Source organism: Theobroma cacao, chromosome 3 (genome assembly GCF_000208745.1).
Source record: "Theobroma cacao cultivar B97-61/B2 chromosome 3, Criollo_cocoa_genome_V2, whole genome shotgun sequence".
Lineage (NCBI taxonomy): Eukaryota > Viridiplantae > Streptophyta > Magnoliopsida > Malvales > Malvaceae > Theobroma > Theobroma cacao.
The window spans coordinates 1,168,277-1,189,710 of record NC_030852.1 but is presented as its reverse complement, the minus strand read 5'-3'; the positions used below and the strand labels follow the sequence as shown (position 1 = coordinate 1,189,710).

Here is a 21,434-nt window from a genome sequence, read left to right as displayed (position 1 = left end):
CTGACCATCTTGCGAAGCTGGAATTCGGAGATCCACCGAGCTCATTCAGGTTTGTAATCCTTTCATGGCCGATACTTCTTCTTCTGGTTAATGTCTATTCGGGATTTTGCGTGACTGGATTCCTTTCTTTTTATTTTTTCTCCCCGTCGTTTCGGCTTTGTGGAATTTTGCGATCTTTGGTCTTATTAAAAAAAAAAACACCGCATGGGGCGGACATGACTACTCTAGATGGGAAGCTGCTGAGGTCCAAGTCTTTGCAAAGTCTTATTTAAATAAAAAATATAGAATCAGATCTTAAAGTATTAATATTATTATCACTAGACGTATTGTACCGTTTACATCTTCACATGACTATGTAAGAAATTGTAATCCACGCCTAAAAAACCGTCTTTATAATAGTCTGCGAGTCAACTCCAAAGAGAAATCATTGAGCCAAAACAACAGTTAGGGAGTGTTATTTTGCAACTGCATGCTCTCCCCACTGATGAACTGAGGAAGAAGACTCGTTTTGTTTATCCCTGTGAGTTGAGTATTTTAATAACTTCATTATATGAAATTCCCCATATATATACTTAATATTAGGTGCAAATTAGGTAGCTTGGGAATCAAATTTAATTTTCTTTTTTTGTTTGACAGATGGAGGCCCATAATGTTTGTTCGAGCGCCATTGTTGCTCAAGTTCTTACTGGAGAAGATAATTATGAAAACTGGAGAGCTTGCATAAAAAACTATTTGTGGGTTAGAGATCTGTGGGACGTTGTGGAACAAACCTCAGAACCTTCTCAGCAGGAAGATGAGGCTGAATTCATGGCTTGGAGTAAGAGGAATGTGTCTGCTTTGCATGCTATTCAAATTTCATGTGATCCGATCATGCTTTCTCATATTAGAAACATGACTTCGGCTAAAGATGCTTGGAACACTTTAGCCCAAGTGTGCCAATTGCCTATGCCCCAAGATGCACCGCAGATAACCGAAGATGCACCGCAGATAACCGAAGATGCACCACAGATTATCGAAGACGCACCACAGATTGTCGAAGATGCACCACAGATAACTGAAGATGCACCACAGATTGTCGAAGATGCACCACAGATAACCGAAGATGCGCCACAGATAACCGAAGATGCGCCACAGATAACTGAAGATGCGCCACAGATAACTGAAGATGCACCACAGATAACCGAAGATGCGCCACAGATAACCGAAGATGCACCACAGATAACAGAAGATGCAGCACAGATACCAGGTCTCTCTCTCTCTCTCATTAATTAATCTTTGAACGAAAAAAAAAAACAAAAAATGGGGAAGTAAAATGTAATTTCGTCTTTTACTTCTTAAAGTAAGAAAACAAATCAGAATAAAAAAGATCAAGTGACATGTGATCACAAGTATGGTTTGATGAAATGCTAAAAACTTAAAATTTCAGAATAATTTCGATCAACAGTTGTCAAATTATACTATACTTAGGCCTAATTTGGCTTTGTTTTTGAGGTTGAAAAAACGCACGTACGTTGAAAAGTGTTGGGGAGAATGTTGTGGAATGTGTGATTTGAGTTTTTTCTGAGTATTGGGTATTATACCTAAAAAGATATTTTTAGAGAGTTAAAATGTTTTAAAAATGACATGATATTTAAAAGTATACAATGAGTTATTTTTTATATTTTAAATAATTTTTGTTAAGACGTATTAAATAATAAATAGTAAGGCTGCCCCTTTGTGAGCTATGGACCCAATGTAAAACATGAAGAGCTGATTTTAGCTAAAACAAAAGTAATAAATGCAATATGAGCTCCTTGGAAAGGTTATTTTGTTTATTTCTAACTCCAATAGTTTCACCCAATTATACCTTGTTCCATATCTTATTTTTTCCCTCATTTGGTTGGCAAATGTCAAAATCACCAAAAAATAAAGTTTAACTAATCCCAACCCCCACAATGATATTTGCTATTTTCATTCTTGTTGGAATAGCCTCCAAAATTCTAAGAACTAAATTACCCTTTATAAATTTGAAAAATTACTTTCTTTTTCTTCTCATTTTTCCTTAATCTTTCTCTCTCTTCCCATTCTTGCCTCTGTTTCTCTGTTTAACCTCCAAGTTGGCGATGGCAATGACAAAGATTCCAAGGTCAAATATGGTCAAAAAGTATCAATCTAGTACTCTCTGACCAAATCCGATCTAGGAGCCATCAAATCTAGGGTTCACAATCTGATCTAGGGTTGAAAAGTGTCGGATCTGGCACTTCCTGGCTGTATTCGATTGTAAGAAACGTCGATTTAGCGCCTTAGTGGTCAAATTCAGTCACATAGTGCGTTAGATCGACACCAACAGAGAAGAAGAAAGGAAAAAAAAATTAAAATAAAAAAGTTTAAATTTTAATTATTAACTATAAAAAATTAATATTTTAAATTAAAAAATTAAAAAATTATAAATTTACTTAATTTTGTCTTATGGTATAAATTTTACTAAATTATATAAAAGCTATTTTTGTTTGTTGAAAATAAATCATATTATACTAAAAAGTTTAAGTTTTTAATTATATATTATAAAAAATTAATACTTGAAAATTTAAAATTAATTAAAATTATTAATATTTTAATTATTATAATATTTAATTTATAAATAAAATATTGATATTTTAAAATGTTAATATTAAATTATAAAAAAAATATTCATATTGTAAAATATTAATATTTGAATTATAAATTATTAATATTTAAAATAAATTATAAATTATTAATATTTAGAAAATACTTTTATCTTTTTATCATCTATTCCTTCTTTATTCTAAAATTATTTTTACCAGTCAAACATTATGATAAGTTATAATAGCCATTAGTACCTTATTCCATTTTGTCAGCCAAATTATATAATAACATTTCTATTATATTCCTATCTTATTATATTTCCATAAAATACTTATTTTATTGGGTAAAATATGTTGATCTCCCTAAGTTTTAATTAGAATTCCAGATGGCTCAACTAGTTTTTAAAATGGACACTCCGTCTTAAAAAAAATCTTCCGTTAGACACATATGTCCAACTGTTAATTAACATAATGTTTCCGTTAATTTGATGACGTGGTAATATTGAAAAAATAATTTTACTTTTTATTAATTTTAAAAATTACTATTATACAATTTTTTTGTAAAAAAAAATTTAAGGGAGCACTAATCTAGAAGGAGCACCGATCTGGTCCTCCCAATGTAGGGGAGCATCAGATCAGTGCTTCCAAGTGTGCTCCCTTCCCTTGGGGAGCACCTGATCGATGTTCTCTTTCCTTAGGTGGTCGGCCAGCGAATGGGCATTGTTCGCTGATTACATTATTTGAGAGAAAAAAAGAGAAAGAAAAAAAATATTTTAATTTTTTCATTTTTTCTATTAATAGTGTTTACATTTTTTAACGGACTGTTTATTTCAAAAATTAATTAATTTAATTACGACTAAAAGTTAAAAGAGTCTAAGTGTTTTACCGTATTTTATTCTATTCTACAGATCAAATGTGGCCTTGTATTTTGAAATCTCTTGACAAGACTTCTGCTTCTCGACACCCTTCCCACGTCTGATGACTCCTTTGTTCTCTCCCAATGCTTCGTGACTCCATGATTTATGTCTTCTTGCCTCCCACTTTCATTTCCTTCTTGTCTTTCAAGTATTGTTCTAATGAGCACTTATCTTCCACCCCGACAATACTAACGCAAACAATAAACACAATTCTTTCTGCTTCAATGCTTGCCCTTGCCGGTGTCTCTAATATGCTGTTAGCCTCCACTAACATAAAAGCTTGGTCAAATCTTTCCCTTCTGTACGTGCTTTTATCTACCGCAATGAACTTAACCCAACGTTCTTTTATTAGCCGAAACATATTATTGTGGCAAGTGTAAAGTAGGACTTCACTCAACCAAACCAATACCCTTACCTGTCTCGCTTTACAGACAGTTGAATAAGGAGACAATGCTTCGAACCACACCTTAAATAGTTCAAGGTATTTCTCCAGCAGCACTTCCATATCATCTTTATCCCTGAATGTGACAAGCACTGCCATACTTTCAAGCACCCTAACTTGAGCTGAAATGCCTTCAGCAAACAAGCCCCATTGGATGACATTGCATGAAATTTTTGTTCTCGATCTCCCCACTGCACTGCACTTCACCAATGCCATTTCTTCCTCAGGAACTGTTGTTTTGATTGTTATTCTTTTGCCATGTCTTTTATGAGCCTTGGCTTAGTCTGGTTCCTGTTCCCGTGCACTTTTCCAAACTTAGATTCCTAGCTCTACTTCATTTGCTCGACATGCTTGCTCACCTTTTTGCTAATCTTCTTGCCCTATATCCCTTCCTCCATGATGTTTCTTCTGCTACTTTCACCTATAACCACCACTTTAAAATACCTACCATCCAGGTATTTGGAGATAAATCGGTGCTTTGAACTTTATTCCTCCCGTTCTCACTGCTCTCACTCTCTTTTTATCATTCTTCAGCATTATAACCCACCATTGATCCTTTTCTGATCCTTCCATCTTATTGTGGTTAGCATTTCGTACTCCTCCCGATACTTGATGAAAACAAAGTTTGTAGCCTTCCTTTTCTTCTGGATGCTCCACCTTGGTATATAAACATCCATCACTCGTTTATATGTCTCAACAACTCCTTTGAGTGCAGTCCGTAAAACCTTTTGCTCAAGTTATCAACGTAAATAGAGTGAAGTATCTCCAGCGGCCTTTGGTCGGTCATCCCCCTATGTTCTCCCATCTTTTTTAAGATTTTTTTGACGGAAGGAGCAAACCTTGAAATTGATTGGATAGAGAAAAAGTTGAGAAGGATTATCAATTTAAATCCTTATTCTTTTATTTTGTTCAATCTAAGGTCATATACTTTTATTTAGAGTGAAATAAGTTTTTATAATTAATTGTTGAATTAGTGAAAATATCACTTGTCATTTTATATTTCGTGAATGACAAGTGACATTTTGAATAATGATAATTAATCAACTATTAATATAAAGGCTTATCTGATTTTAAATAAAAATATAAAAAATTGATTAAATGTAATAAAAGTATAAAAAATTATTTGAATTTTTTGTTAAAGGATCTTTTCGTACGTTATACGTTAAAGAAAAAAATAAGAGTAAATAAGTAATAAAAAAATATAGGTTCAGTAGTTATAACTTTTTCATGAAAATTTTCATATTATAGTGATGTTAGCGTCATTATACAAAATCTAAAGTTGTTCAACCTAAGTGTTATGCATATGTCTGTTTACGAAATGAAAATGCAGCTTTCCAAAAAACTATCACATTAAAAAGATTACCAGTCTTTAGCATAGTACTCGAATGACAATGTTGTGCGGTGCGATAGGTCGCAATATAAAAAAAAAAAAAACAATTTTGTGTTGTGGCAGCAGTTGGAGATGTTGAACGCACTCGTATTTTGGCCTTCCTCGAGGCTGTTAAGAGATGTGATTTGGAAGCCACAAAGAATCTATTGAATGCCCACCCGCATTTTGCCAATACTGAAATTCCAGGCTCCGGTCAGACCACCCTTCACTTCGCAATCTTCGAAGGTCAATTGGAAATGATTAACGGATTGCTAAACACAATGTCAAATCAATACCTGAAAAAGCGAGATTTCTATGGTCGCACAGCTCTTCACTATGTTGCCATGTCATCTGAAAACGCCAAGGTTGCCCAAAGCTTGATCAGAAAGGAGAAGCAATTACTCACTACTCCGGATAACGGTGGAGAAATTCCACTTAATTATGCTTGTTGGATAGGCCATAAAGATATGACTCACTATCTATACAACATGACTCCTCGAGAATTTCTACTCTCACAAGGAAATGAATGTTATTCAGCGGGGCTGGTCGTTGAATGTATTCGTTACAAATGGTTTGGTAAGAGTGACATGGTTGTACAGTTCTTTATTTAATGTATCTTGCCACGGCGTATATAATTTTTTTCAATATTATTTCACCAGATGTTGTCTGGCATCTGCTCCGTGATCATCCAAACTTAGCATTTGCTGAAACCAAAAATGGATTGAATGCTGTTTCAATATTATCCTCTCAACCTTCTGCATTCCCTAGTGGCAATCGGCTCTCATTTTGGCAACGCTGGATCTATTCTTGTCAGTATCACTTCTCTCTTCTTCTATTACATTAGTTTTCAATCTAATTTCTCTAATGATTAAGATAATCCTTTTTACAAATTATATTTCACCAAAAATTGATAAATAAGTCAAAAGTTATTATTTGTTCTTTATCTTTTCCCATTTGACAATTTTAATTTTATAAACAAGTAAAGTTATTATTCATGTAGTTTAATGTAGACAAGAAAGTGCAGAAGACATTTAAAGAATAAATGAGTTTGCACCTAAGCATAAAAAAAAAAAAATGGTGTATGTATAATACATCACAATATAATCTAACAACAATATTAAAATAGTTCATTGTTGTTGCAGGTTTAAAGGTGAAACAACCGTCTAGTGGAGACGATTTTCGTATAAATACTTACGAACTACAAGATCGAAAAGAAACTAAAAACTTTGGGATGCAAGGTATTTTCCACTTTATGATTTGAATTACAGAACACTTCATTCCTTAACAATATTTGGTTTGTTGATAATAAAAAATTTCTTTTTATTTTAGAAGGTTTCTTCTGTAATATATATATATATATATATATATATGTACTTGAATATTTAGTTCATTGATTGGTGCATGATATTTTTATATACACACACATTCACACAAAGAGAGATATTTACATCTTTCCTATCTTATGAACCTTACTTTCCCCTTTCCAAGATTCGAATATAAGATCTTTAACCATAAAAAAAAAAATCAAGTTTCATTTTACAAAAAAAGGATTATGCATTTGATTGGTGGAAAAGAAATGAAGTTTCACATAAAAAGGAAATCACATAATAAAAATATATGAGTGGGTATTCGACTCAGTTTATGGAAGAGTTTTTCTACTGCAAAAGTACAAGCGTTAAACTCTCAAAATTTATAAAAATTTTAGCTTATGTGAGAAGTCTGCTTGAGTTTTCTGACAAAGTTATAGATCAATTTTTTTCTAAAAAAAAGTGCTAATGAGCAATAACAAATATTTAATGAGACTTCACTATATTCTTACTTTATTCTTCAATAATTTATAAAATTATAGAGAGAATTATATTTTTTTTCATATATATAGTCATCTTTTTTATTTGGTTCTATGTTTTTCTTAATTTAATTTGATTTATTATTTTTAAGTAATACAAAATTTTCTTTATTTATTTCTTGCACTCTAAAATTTATAATTTTGTTTAATAAAATTGAGCTTTTCATTTATAAAAAAAATTAAAATATGATCAAATAGTTTTGTACATTTTATAGCACTTATGCGTTAAGTTTCCCAAACGCTGTTTCAGTTTCTCTTTACAATACATTTAGAAACAGTTCTACTTGAACAACACTTCTTACCGAAGCTCTAGTTCGGTCGGCTCTAACTTTTTGTTTGAGTTTCTTTTCTCATTGAGACATCTTAAAATTAAAATTTAAGATTTCAACTTGAAGATCTCATATTCAAATATTTGTAAGATGAGAAGATTTTGTAAGGGTAGAAGAGATCCTATGTATATAAAAAAAAATCTTTAAATTTTTTAGACAATTAAAGAAAACAATGATGAAGAAATTGGAATCTCAAATTTAAATTTTTCCATTTTATCCTCACTCAAATCTTCAACGAATAAATTATAGCCTCAAGTTTCTCAAACTTTATCTTCTTTACATTGGTGTGTCTAAATCAGAAAATGGGTTAAATTGTGCAGTTGCAGGGCAGCTACTTGGATTGTGGTCAAATCTCTTAAAATTCTTTGGTAAGTTCCTTGAGCACTTAAGGGCGTTTTTTGTTTGTTTCTATATATATATATATATTTCAACTCTTGCCATAACAACCATTTCTTCAATTATAGTAATTAGTTAAAACCTATATCTATTTATGTAGGAATCAAGCAAATATATGATTTAAAGCAGGCCCACGTATATGCCCATGAGATTCTGCTTTTGATGTCTAAGACGATAACTACAGAAACCAGTCAACTTTCAGTAGTGCGTGAAGCAATCTTGAACGCTGCTCGGTGGGGGATAACGGAGTTCATAGTTGAAATCGTTAAATCTAATATAGATTTATTGATGACTCTTGACTCGGACCTAAGAAGCATATTCCATATTGCAATTGCACACCGACAAGAAAATGTTTTTGGCCTCATATATGGGCTTGATACTGCCAAGTATAATTTTATTCCTTTCTGTGATAAGAACGACAGTAATATGTTACATTTGGCAGGGGAACTATCACCCGAATCTCAGGTTAAACTTCAACAAATCTCAGGAGCAGCTCTGCAAATGCAAAGAGAACTACAATGGTTCAAGGTCATCATCTCTCTCTCTCTCTCTTTTATAATTCCTCATCTGCAAATGCAAATGCAAAAAATTGCTACAAATTTGCATCTTCTCGCTTTCATTTCTTTCTTTAACTTGTCCGATTGATTACTTCAACTTGTTGGCTGCTTTGTCTACACGTACTTAGAGTTTCTCTTTGCTTTTCTTTGGCTTAAAAGAAGAAAGCAACATCTTAATAGAATAATATTTGAAAATATAAATTAAAATAAAAATTTATACATGTTTTAAAATCTACTATCAGTAGCCTGATTGAATGAAATACTTATATTCCATTTGTAAGTTTTAATGCTATTTAATATGCATGCAACAAAACTTAACGGACACTTGTTGGGGTAAAATGATAAATAATTACTAAAAATGTTAAATAAATTATTAAGAATAATACTTCAATGATTTTTTAAAATGTGCTTTTAAAAATTATAACTACTTTTTAAATCCTTCATCTAGGGGAAAGAAGAAAAATTTTATTTACCTTTTTTTATCTTTATGAAAAAGGAAAGAAATAATTTGACAAAACAAATAATGCAAAAAGATTCAACAATTAGCTTTTATAAGATATTTAACTTTTAAAAGTTAAATCACATAATGTTATTTAAAAAATAATAATTCAATCATATATTACAAGCGATATTTTTAATAAACATATAATATGAAAATGTCTCAAATTATATATTTTTTAAATTATTCACGCACACACACACACAAATAAGAAAAAAAATTAGAAAGATTTAATATGACCTTATCTATCTATTTTTATTTTTAGAAATAAAAATAAAAGAATGAAAAATGAAATATTAAAAATAGAACTAATAATAAAGATTATTACATTTTTTTTCTCTTTCTCTCAATTTTCATATCTCCTTCAACGTAGTGCACACAATTATCTAACTATATGTCTATATAATCAGTTGCATGTTTTAGCTGCAGTACGTGCATAAAAGTTCATGATGCAATGGAGTCATAAAAATTAAAGTTTATTGAAAATTTTTAAAATTAAATGATTAAATTTAAGGTGTTACAAGGTAAATTGCCTAATGTTTTCATAATGTTTAATTTAATTTATGATCTAAAAATTCAGTTTTTTCATTCACGATCTCTTGAATTTGTTTCAAACTGTGTTAATATGCCATTAACATAAGAAACATATGGACAAAATTTAACATGTGCCACTTAGATGAACATACATGTGATAAATTCTGTCCTCAATATACTTCTCTCAGCAAGTTGATAAATAGATATATTTGAAACAAATTCAAAAGACTAGGAATGAAAAACTAAGTTTTTTAGATTAATAAAGAAATGAAATATCGTGAAAAACTCATGGACGAATGAACCTTAGAATTTACTCAAGCATGTCATGTTTAATGAACAAGTATATATGAAAAAGGAAAAAACCCTGAGTTATCTTTTGGCTTTAATGTATAACTATTTTCTTTTCATTGAAGTCGAATTATGCTATAGCCTTTCTCAATCCAAATGGGACAAAATTTGCCATCTAAGTTTTAATGGTTGTATGAATTATGAACACAGGAGGTGGAAGGCATTATACCACCTATGCTTAAACTACATACAAATGGAAAAGAGGAAACTCCTTATGAAACATTTGATCGAAGCCATGCGAATTTGGTGAAAGAAGGGGAGAAATGGATGAAGGATATTGCGCAAACCTCTACGGTTGTTGGCACTCTTATCATCACCATTATGTTTGCTGCTCTCTTTACTGTTCCCGGAGGTCCTGATCAGGACACTGGTGTTCCCTTACTCTTAAGAAAAAAACTTTTTAAGATATTCATAATATCGGATTCTATTTCTCTCTTTGCTTCGACCACTTCGGTGTTGATGTTCGTTGGCATCCTCACATCACGTTATACAGCAGATGATTTCCTAAAATCCTTGCCCAACAAATTGATCATCGGACTTTCCTCTCTCTTCATTTCTATTGCAGCAATGATGGTAGCTTTCTCCTCAACTGTCATTATCATGGTAAAGGGCCAATTAGAGATTGTTATTCCGATCGTTTTGCTGGCTGGCATACCAATCGGTCTCTTTGTGTGGTTGCAGTTTCCACTTCTTGTTAAGATTTTTATCTCAACTTATGGACCAGGGATCTTTGATAGGAAAATGAAATGGCTCTAGTTAATTAGAGGTATGTTTATGTTTTTTGAAGGATGTGTGGAATTGTGATTGTCAATTATACTAATTTTATGTTTGGTGTCAATTTTCAAAGACATGGATGGGGAGGATTAAACTCCTCAACCCCCCCCCCTCTATTTTCTGTTTCAGTTTCCTATTACCCAAACTTTGACAAGCCTGGATTTTAATATATCTCCCTCTTAGATTGAAAAAAGCATAAGAGAGTTTACCAATGGTGTTTCAATATATGTAAACAACTTCAACAAGTTTTTCAGAGATAAGTAATTTCCAAAGCGCAAAACTCAGGGCAACAACTCGATTCTTCACATCTGATTCTTCCACCAGCCACTTTGATTAGCAGTTGCAGTTGCCTCCCTAGATAGCCTTTTTTTGTTCCCAATTATTGAAAGCTGAACTGAAGATGTTATTTAAAGAAACGATTGACGGACAGAAGAAGATTGAGCTCGTGACTGCAATTAAAGAACAAAGAACCAGAAGGCTTATTCATTGATTGAGTCAAGGAGGAAGGACACGTGTAATTTTTTTTATAGGATTTGAGTTTTTTCATATATATATTCATCTTTTTTATTTGGTTCTATGTTTTTCTTAATTTAATTTATTATATTTAATTATTAAAAAATTTTCTTTATTTATTTCTTGCATTCTAAAATTTATAATTTTGTTTACTAAAATTGAGTTTTTCATTTATTAAAAAATTATTTTTCTTCCATCTATTGATATATATTGGTTTATCGAATATTTGTATTTCATTCTCTCACTTTGGTTTTCCTGTTGTTCGTACTTGGCCTATTCTTGGTTTCCATGAATTTGTTTTACATGGTTCTTAGTCGTTGTGTCATTTAAAATAGACGAGACAAAGATCTCTTGCATAATCTCAATGTTGCAATAAATTTGATAAATTGTACAATACACAGTTTGATAGACTGAAGAAGAAATGTTTATGGAGTGATCTCAAATATTGCTTTCTTAATGTTTCAGCATGGGACATGGAAAAGCCAAGTTACTTTAACAATCTTATCTCAGCAGTACCAACTCAATTTTTGTAACAGTAATCACACTCACAACATTTACATTTATATACAAATTAAGTTTCAAAATTCATGAGACTTCTTAAAATATAATCTTCCTTTTATCGTAGTGTTGGTTGCATATAATACAATCTATCTTCATAAGGTGAAAAAAATATGCTACCATTTCTTTTTTTATTTTTTGTTATATATTGTGTAGCATATTATGTTTCTGATATGGCCTACAATATGATCACCATCTTTTTTGAGTCTGTCTTGTACACATCTCACACATAGAAGAAACATTTTTGTGTTGTATAAATGCTGACTGTGTATAGATAAAACACTTATAGGCAATTACAATTGGGCTCGTGGTTGATATTAGCCCAAAAAATTACCAAACTATGTTTCATGGACAATATTACAATCAATGAACAATATTTTTTGTACATTAAGTGAGAATTTCTTTTAGTGTTTGATCCTATTGAATTCAAACAAATATTTATTGTGATACGAATACTGAGATTGTTTCAAGTAATGAAAATAACTTAAGTTTAATTTTTGATTAATTTTGTACTTCGTAATTTTAAAACTTATATACAAAACTTTTAAAATCAATCATTTATAAAATTTTACAAACCCGTTGCATTGTGCGGGTACTCCTTTAGTTAGCTTTTCATCAAACCATGCTTGGCACATGTCACTTGATGCTTTTTATTCTGATATGTTTTTTTACTTTACAAAGTAAACGATAAAATTAAATTTTATTTACAAAGTAAACAAGGTTTAAAAATAATGAAAATCTAGGGTAAAGAGAGTGAAAAGTAAAAACACAAAGGGAAAGATAAAAGAAAAATTAAGTTGAACTATATTGTGAAAAGAAAGACAAGGAGGGAGAAATCGATGCATGTTAGCACGAGATTTTGTGATTATAATGGTCGGTTCTATCAGTTCAGTGTACCATAGCCGAGAACTGAATGGATTGAAATTTTTTAAAAAACTGATTGAATCAATTGAAGATCAAACTTATTCGATCAGTTCAATTAGGGACCAAAAGAATCAAAATTTTATCATTTTTATCTTTTGTAAATTACTACATTGAAATATATAAATTTCATTCATAATTTTAAAGTATACAATTAATCTAAACATAAATAAATTAATAAAAACCAACATAAACAAAAAAAACTTATTAAACATACATATATATAAAAAATATAAAATTTTATATAAATATAACATATATATGATATTAAGTTTGATTTTTTGATTAGTTCGATTTGAAATTTCTTTTATTGAGAACCAAGAGAATAAACCGATAGAATTGAAACATTTAGACCAAAGAACTGAATAGATCAATCAAACTGAACAATTTTACCCAAATTTCATTTGGATCGGTCAAATCATTCGGTGTGGATCATTTTTTGCTCACCTCTAAGTAAGATAGAGAATAAGAGAGAGAGAGAGAGAGAGAGACTTGAAATTTAAATATAAGAAACACTAATTGAAATTTGAAAGAAAGCATGCGCGGATCAAATGAAATTTGAATAGCATGCAAAGCAGTCAGATTCGTCCTTCTCTCCAAGCTTTGAAATCAGCCTCATCACTAATAATTAAAAATTTTATTTTATTTGACTGAAAATTTTAAAAAATAAATGTTTTTCTTTTATGATTTTTAATAAATTTTAAAAATTATAAATTTTGTAATAGTTGGAAATTGTTTTTTTTATATTTTTTGTAATATATATATATATATATATATATTTACACTCGAATAAAATGAGATATCTATATTAATTTTGGAGTGAAAAATATAAAAAACGAAATGAGTAAATATTGAAATTTGATGTCCCACTTAATTAAGTCATAAACCCATAGTCAGCATTGATGGCCCACTTAAGATTCTTTACATATAAAAACGAAACGAGTAAATATTGAAATTAGATGTCCCACTTAATTAGGTCATAAACTTATAATCAATATTGATGGCCCACTTAAGATTTTTTCACACATTGATCCTTTGGCCAAGTGATCACACATTTTAGTGAAAAAGTGAAAGGCCTCTACTTATTTTTGAGATCAATTCGTATTTGTTCACTAAAATCATTTGCAAATTGCAAATAATAAAAAAAATGACCCTCCAATAAACATTTGACACTACAGACATCTACCTTCCACTTTTAAACTATTATTATTGCCCCCTTCACTCCCTTTGTTTTCTTTTCTCTGAAATTGTTTTTATAACTTCTACGGTTTTTGTTTTTTATTTTATAGCTGCACTCAAAATCTTGATACCTGCAACTTATGAGTGGCTTTAAGTGGAGTGTGGGAAGTGAAAATTGTAGTGAGTTTAGCGGAATTGACCAGTAGACTTAAACGTACGATTGGGGTGTGTGCAATTAAAAAATTAAATGGTCAAAAGAAATGCGTAATCAACTAAGAATAAGATTGTGTGATGTAAAGGACAGTTAGGCGCACAAAATTTTACTAAAAGATCTGCTATTAATTATGAAGAGATGTTATTTTGTAGTAGATGTAATAATCTTTTTATATTTAATTAGTTTAGTAATACATGAAAAGATTAAACTACATATAATAAATGTAGTTACAAACTATTTATATGACTCACTTAATATTAATATCTATATAAAATTTTTTGAAGGATTTAGTTGTTTGAAACACACAATTCTTGGAAAAGTTATTCAATCAAATTAAATAAATATTTATATAGATTAAAACAATCCGAATGCATGTAATAGAATTGTTTTAGTGAATATTTGTTAAAAGATTGCTATAAAAATGATCTTATATATGTCCATGTGTTTTTATAAAATAATTTAGATATGAATTTGTCATAATTATTGTTCATGTTAATAATCTGAACATTATTGAAACTTTTGGAGAGTTATTAAAAGCTGTGGGTTATTTAAAGAAGGAATTTAAGATAAAATACTTTGGAAAAACAAAGTTTTGTTTTGGTCTTCAAATTGTGTACCTGACAAATGAAATTTTTATCCATAAATCAAATGATAAAACAAAAGTGCTAAAACAATTTTATATCGACAAAACATATCTATTGAGTCCACCAGTAGTTGTAAGGTTACTAAATGTGAAAAAAGACCCTTTTCGACCACATGAAGATGATGAAGAATTTCTTGATCCTAAAGTACCATATCTTAGTGCAATTCGAGCACTAATGTCTCTTATTAGCAATCCATGATTTGATATATCATTCGTTGTAAATTTATTAGTAAGATATAGTTATTCTCCAACTCAAATGCATTAAAATGAAATTAAACATATACTTGACATCTTCGAGGAATAATAAACATGGGCAGATATTACTTAAATGTATTTAAATCAAATTTTATTGATTATGTAGATGTAGGATATATATATGATTCACACAAAACTCGATCCCATATAGATTGCTTATTCACATGTGGAGGTATGTCTATTTCATAGTATTTTGTAAAACAATTTATAGTTGCTACCTCTTCTAACCACATAGAAATTTTGGCAAGTGGTAAATGTGTTTAGTTAATATTTATAACTCAACTTATTTGAGGGACATGTGGCTTGTCAATCAAGAAGGAAATTCCAACAATACTATATGAGAATAATACCCCTTGTATAGCCCAATTAAAGAAGGATACATTAAAGAGGAAAGTACAAAACATATTTTACCAAAATTCTTCTTCACTCATGATTCCTAAGCAAAAGGTGATATTAGTGTTCAACAAATTCGTTCAAGTGACAATCTAGCAGATTTACTCACTAAAGTCCTTTATACTGCATATTTGAAAAGTTGGTACAAAAGAGTGGAATGCATCATTTTAAAGATCTTAAATAATGTCATCATCAAGGGGAACAAAATACGTGTTGTACTCTTTTCATTCATCAAGATTTTTTTCCATTGAGTTTTCTTTTTTAGGTATTTAATGAGGCAATATTTCAAAGCATATTCTTAAAAATTATGTACTCTTTTTCCTTCAGTTGCACTTTTTTTTTTATAAGGTTTTTTTTCCTATTAAAGTTTTAATAAAGCATATTTTTAATACAATGAACATTCAATGGGAAATGTTAATATATATGTGAATGTTCATTATATCACGACCCAAGAATTCAAACTAGGTCAAGCAGTCTAGTTGACATTAGCTCAATAAGGTCAAACAGCCCAACATACTAGACATAGGAGTGTAATTTGATTCGAACTCTCAAATTTAATTATTTATATCTAAATTTGAATGTAAGTTAGATTAGCATTTAATTTAATTATTATTCATTCAAATTAAATCATTTAACATTTTCTTTGTCTTGTAAATTCTTTCTAAATAAGAGGTTGTTAGCCTATAACTAGACTTTTTTCCTCATTTGTAAAGACACATTCAAGATAAGATCTTTTTACTTTCTGAATTTTTTTTTCATTATTGTTCTTTCAAGCTATATTTCATAACAGGAACAAAATTTTTTAAAAAATAAATGTTTTTCTTTTATGATTTATAATAAAATTTAAAAATTATAAATTTGGTAATAGTTGGAATTTTTTGTTTTTTATTTTTGTATTTTTTGTATTTTCATATATCTTAGTTTTTCAACAATTGACAAGACACTAAAATAAAATGAGATGTCTGCATTAATTTTGAATTGAAACATATAAAAACGAAACGAGTAACGATATTGAAATTAGATATCCCACTTTAGTCATCAACTCGTAGTCAATGTTGATGCCTTAATTAATTCATAAACTCATAATCAATACTGCTGCCCCACTCAAGATTCTTTTGACAAATTGATCACCTTTAACCACGTGATCACACATTTTAGTGAAAAAGTGGAAGGCCTGCACTTATTTTTTTAGATCAATTAGTATTTGTTTACTAAAACCATTTGCAAATTGCAGATAGTAAAAAAATTTGACACCACACACATCTGCCTTTCACTTTTAAACTATTATTATTGTCCCCTTCACTCCCTTTCTTTTCTTTTCTCTGAAATTGTTTTTACTACTTTTATGCTTCTTTTTTTTATTTTTTTTATTTTTTTATATAGCTGCAAGCACTCCGAGTTTTGATACGTGCAACTTTTGAGTGGCTTTAAATGGAGTGTGGGAACTGAAAACTGGAGTGGGAGTAGACGAAGAACTGAAGAACTGAGAAAGAAGACTCGTTTTATTTATCCCTGTAAGTTGAGTATTTTAACAACTTCATTATATGGAATTCCACATATATATTCTTAATATTAGGTGCAAATTAGGTAGCTTGGGANTTTTGATACGTGCAACTTTTGAGTGGCTTTAAATGGAGTGTGGGAACTGAAAACTGGAGTGGGAGTAGACGAAGAACTGAAGAACTGAGAAAGAAGACTCGTTTTATTTATCCCTGTAAGTTGAGTATTTTAACAACTTCATTATATGGAATTCCACATATATATTCTTAATATTAGGTGCAAATTAGGTAGCTTGGGAATCAAATTAGGTAGATGGAGGCCCAAAATATTTGTTCGAGCGCCCTTGTTGCTCAAGTTCTTGCTGGAAAAGATAATTATGAAAACTGGAGAGCTTGCATAAAAAACTATTTGCGGGTTAGAGAACTGTGGGACGTTGTGGAACAAACCTCAGAACCTCCTCAACAGGAAGAAGGTGATGGTGCTGATTTCAAAGCTTGGAGAAAGAGGAATGTCAGTGCTTTGCATGCTATTCAAATTTCATGTGATCCGATCATGCTTTCTCATATTAGAAACATGACTACGGCTAAAGATGCTTGGAACACTTTAGCCCAAGTGCGCCAATTGCCTATACACGACCTCTGAGGCCTTCAAGACCTCTGAGAGATTCCGTCAAGTCTCGAACAAGCCTTAATAGACATTCTCGATAACTCACTATACACGACTACCAATCCAGTTTATGTTTAATCACATATATTCTCATGTCATGATTTGAACCATAGACATAATGAAACAAAGCAATTTTTAAATAATGTAGTCATAAATATATATATATATATATATATACACAATGAAGTCTAAAGTTTCCAAGTTGTCATTTTCATCAAAACCAATATCTATTACACATTAAATAGTAAGGTGCTACAACACAACCTCTAACAGCGAAGCGACTTGGGATAAAATGTTAGGAGATGCCTTTACCTATCCGCAGTGGACCATGCGCGTTGATGATTACATGCTAGGCTAATCCCTGTTTGCAAAAGGAGAAACAAAGGGGGGTGAGTCTCACAGATTCAGTAATCATCGGCTCCGTGAGTAGGGCGTAGATGTGAAAATGCAAACAACAGATAATTTTGAATATTAAAATGCATGATTATCAAAAATAAAATTAATTGAGAGGGAAGTTTGTACCTTATAGAAATGATGCTGTAAAATCACAGTGCAATATTTAATTTGGCAAAATGATGTCGAAAACAAATGTAGCAACTCAGTGTTAAATCATCGAAAATATGACTTACTGTCAAAATACGAATAATAATATAAAGGTATGCATGCTCCCAAAACGCGTGGCATGTAACGAAATCAACGTGATCAGCCACATAAACCATCTCGTAATCATAAAGTAAGAATTTAAAAGCTTTTGTTAAAAACAAAAGGAGTTGCAGAGAAATCTTGACTCTCCACCGACAAAAGAGTCACGTCGAAAAATGCACAAGGCTCTCGAGTATCAAATATAATATCAACACATGGACCCACTTCCACATACTAATAATCTAGAAGCATCGCTTCCACTGGATTCCCACATGCCATGGCAGTCTCAACGATGTTGGTCGACATTGGAGAATCAAGCGGTCACAACTGCGTATATCACTTGCGGCCTAGCCACATGTATAACCCGTGGCCTTGCCACATATATCATAGCCCGTTGGCGACCCAAAAATTCTCTAGTTAGAGTTCACTCGTGCAAGAGGGTCACACTTAATCGATGTGACATTCGACCTACTCTCGACACTCTCGATTTGTCAAAAACATTTTTTTTTCAAAACCAAATCAAGTTTTTTGAAACCTTTTTCCTTAAGTTGTTTGAAATCAAAGTTTGATAACCCGATAAATTGTTTTTCACATTAATTGTCCTAGTGTAAATACTTGTATAAAAATCGAACTAAAATCAGCTCTCGAAAGCTTACATATAAATCATTTAGCAAATGCATTTAACTATGCATATCACACAAAAATACAAAGCACAGATTTTTGATGCAAAATAATGTGAAAGACTTGTTTCCCGGTTTCTAAAATACTTTTTATATATAGCTTACCTATATATATATATATATATATATATATATATACAAACAATTTCAAATATCATGACATCGACAAATTTTCCTAGTATATCTACCAACCCATGCTTTCCACAATAACAATATATAAATCATTGTAAAACCATTTTAAAATTACCTATCAAGATTAACAGCTCATGTGTAAAGCCCGACCTTATAAAATACTTGTCATGACATACATGTGATGGATAGTATGTTTGCATGCTAGGAGAGTCCCGAAAAATTTTCAAAAATCGGTATTGTACCTAGAGGAACAACAAAGTTGATTTAAGCCTCGAACTAGATCAAATAGAGATTTTAGAGTGAAATTAAAAATTTTATAGTCAATGAATGACTTAAAATGGTGATTCGGAGTTCAAGGATTAATTCAGAGTCAAATCAAAATTTTCACTATCTAGGGGTAAAATGGTAATTTTGCCACCTGAGGATAAAATTGGAATATTGGAAGAAGTTTTTGATCAAGATTGATCACATTTGACTCATTGGAGTATAATTTGAGGTTGATAAGTGAAAAAAATTGTAATCCCGGTATTTTCGGAGCATAGGGGTAAAATGGTAATTTTGTTACCTTAGGGGTAAATTTGTAATTTTACACATTGGACACTTGTCCAGCACATGGATTTTATCCAATATTATCATGGATAATTGAAGGAATTTAAGTGGTGGAGAGAGAAAGCTTAATAGTTAAGAAATTAAAAATGGACCAATGGGATGGTGACATGTGTCAAGTTAATATCCATTTATTTTTAGCTTTAAAATCAGCAAAAATCAGCTTATTTTCTCTTCATGTGGCTGGCCATAGCAAGAACAAAGAGAGGAAAAGAAAAACAAGAAACCTAGGTGGGAAAATTAAAGAAAAAGTGTGGGATTTCAAGGAATCAAGCAATCAAAGGTAAAATTTCTTGATTTTGACTTGTGATCTATCTTTCCCATGCTTTTCTCCTTATTTTCCATGGTTAGATTTCATGTTTTCATGGTGAATTCATGGCTGCCCAAATGGATATGGAGAGAGAATGAAGTTAGATTGATTTGATTTTAAGTTATGTTAGTGTTTTAAGTTAGTTTAGCATATTTAGAAACAAAACAACAAGAAAAAAATTCATTTTTCCCCATTACCATCATTGGCCGAATTTCCTAGGGAGAATATTGCGGCTGAATTTGATGATATTTCATGATATTTTGGTGATATTTGATGTTTGGTGAGGCTAGAAATTAAATGGAAAATTTTAGTGTGAAAATACGAATTTTTGCTCAACATAAAGACATGTGTAATTATTGACCCGGGACCGATAAATTGAATCTCATTCACATTCACTGAGGTAATTTAGGTATAATTGGAGTGTAGAAAGTGAAAAGAATCGATTTGGAGTTAAATTGAAGATTTTAGCCGATTAGACCGAGAATAGTGCGAATTAGATCAAATACCGTATTTAAACGGCTATTCGGACATTTTTGCATTCCATATCATGCATTAGTAGCCTAAATTAGTTTAATTTCAATTTAGTATCAATGTGGTGAATTTCTCAATTTTGTATTGTGTCAAGGTGGTGAGTCCTCTGATAAAGGCAAGGAAATTGCATCCGAGGACCAGTAGACAGAGTACTTCAAAAGTCTGCATTTTAGACATTGTGAGTAAACTTAATGTCATTTTAATTATCTAGGGTGGTTTTTAGATGATTTCGTGAATTCTATGGAAAAATGGATTTAAAAGGTAAATTTTCATGTTTTATGAATAAAGGTGTTCCAATGAAATTAAATTATAAATTGTTTTGAAACTAATAATGATTTTGAAAAAAATAGAGTACACGGAGACTGTTAATTGTGACAATTTGATTGTTTAAATTGATGACTTATGTTATATTGTTATTGTGTTGGCATGACTGGTTGCGCTGTGTTTTATGATTGTATGAATTGTTTCATTTTACCCTTGTAGGCTGGGTAGTATTTCATTAGCCCTGTCATGTCATCAAAATTTTATTATATGGTGGATTATATATTAATTAATCACTACAGTTGGGGATTTCTGTGGACCAGCCTCTTAGAGGGGCATAGTAAACCCCATTATATTCTTAACTCAAACGGAGAGGCGCGTAAGGTATCTCCTGGGGTAAAGCTTAGGGTTCACTTCACGTCAAACCACCACGTGAGGAGGAACTCAACCAACGCCAAGGAACGACTATGTTTTTAAAATAAAAACATGATTTATGCGAAATGTGAATTTTTAACAGCCTTGGCGATTTTGGTAGGATGCCTCGGCCAATGTGTCCCTGAGAATGGATTTATGGCACAAGCTTAGTTTTTATGAGATTCATAAGCATCTTTACGTATTTTGAATGAAATGTGTTCTAATACTGTGACCCAGTTTATGATGATTTACTTTATTGTCTCCATGTACTCAACTTTAGATGTTGATGATGATGTCTGTTTACTCATTGAGATTTTATAATCTCATCACCCTCCTTTCCATCTATTTCAGGTTCAGTATAGACTGTAGATAACTGATCTCATCGAGGACTACCATTAGATCTGCATTTTCCAAATTGTA

General features: G+C 31.0%; 3 protein-coding genes across 3 annotated transcripts in view; all 3 read left to right on the top strand.

Annotated features, from left to right (window-relative positions):
- Nucleotides 637-6,157, top strand: LOC18603951. Its single transcript, XM_018116982.1, has 3 exons — nucleotides 637-1,246; nucleotides 5,398-5,889; nucleotides 5,973-6,157. The coding sequence occupies exons 1-3, from the start codon at nucleotides 637-639 to the stop codon at nucleotides 6,155-6,157; spliced, it is 1,287 nt and encodes a 428-aa protein (XP_017972471.1).
- LOC18507097 overlaps nucleotides 6,099-21,434 on the top strand; it is a 64,445-nt gene continuing 49,109 nt past the window's right edge. Inside the window, exon 1 of the mRNA XM_018116735.1 lies at nucleotides 6,099-6,122. The gene's annotated coding sequence lies outside the window, so the exon portion shown is untranslated. The remainder of the gene's footprint in view (nucleotides 6,123-21,434) is intronic.
- Nucleotides 8,047-10,700, top strand: LOC18507101 (ankyrin repeat-containing protein At3g12360). Its single transcript, XM_018116736.1, has 2 exons — nucleotides 8,047-8,412; nucleotides 9,973-10,700. Exons 1-2 carry the CDS (start codon nucleotides 8,047-8,049, stop codon nucleotides 10,576-10,578), a joined length of 972 nt encoding a protein of 323 aa, XP_017972225.1. The 3' UTR covers nucleotides 10,579-10,700.

Excerpts from the sequence above, each read along its gene's own strand:
- LOC18603951 (XM_018116982.1), top strand. The coding sequence starts at position 637 with ATGGAGGCCCATAATGTTTGTTCGAGCGCCATTGTTGCTCAAGTTCTT. Across the intron at positions 1,247-5,397 it reads AGATGCAGCACAGATACCAG|CAGTTGGAGATGTTGAACGC; the intron begins GTCTCTCTCTCT and ends GTGTTGTGGCAG. Across the intron at positions 5,890-5,972 it reads TATTCGTTACAAATGGTTTG|ATGTTGTCTGGCATCTGCTC; the intron begins GTAAGAGTGACA and ends TTATTTCACCAG.
- LOC18507101 (XM_018116736.1), top strand. The coding sequence starts at position 8,047 with ATGTCTAAGACGATAACTACAGAAACCAGTCAACTTTCAGTAGTGCGT. Across the intron at positions 8,413-9,972 it reads GAGAACTACAATGGTTCAAG|GAGGTGGAAGGCATTATACC; the intron begins GTCATCATCTCT and ends TTATGAACACAG.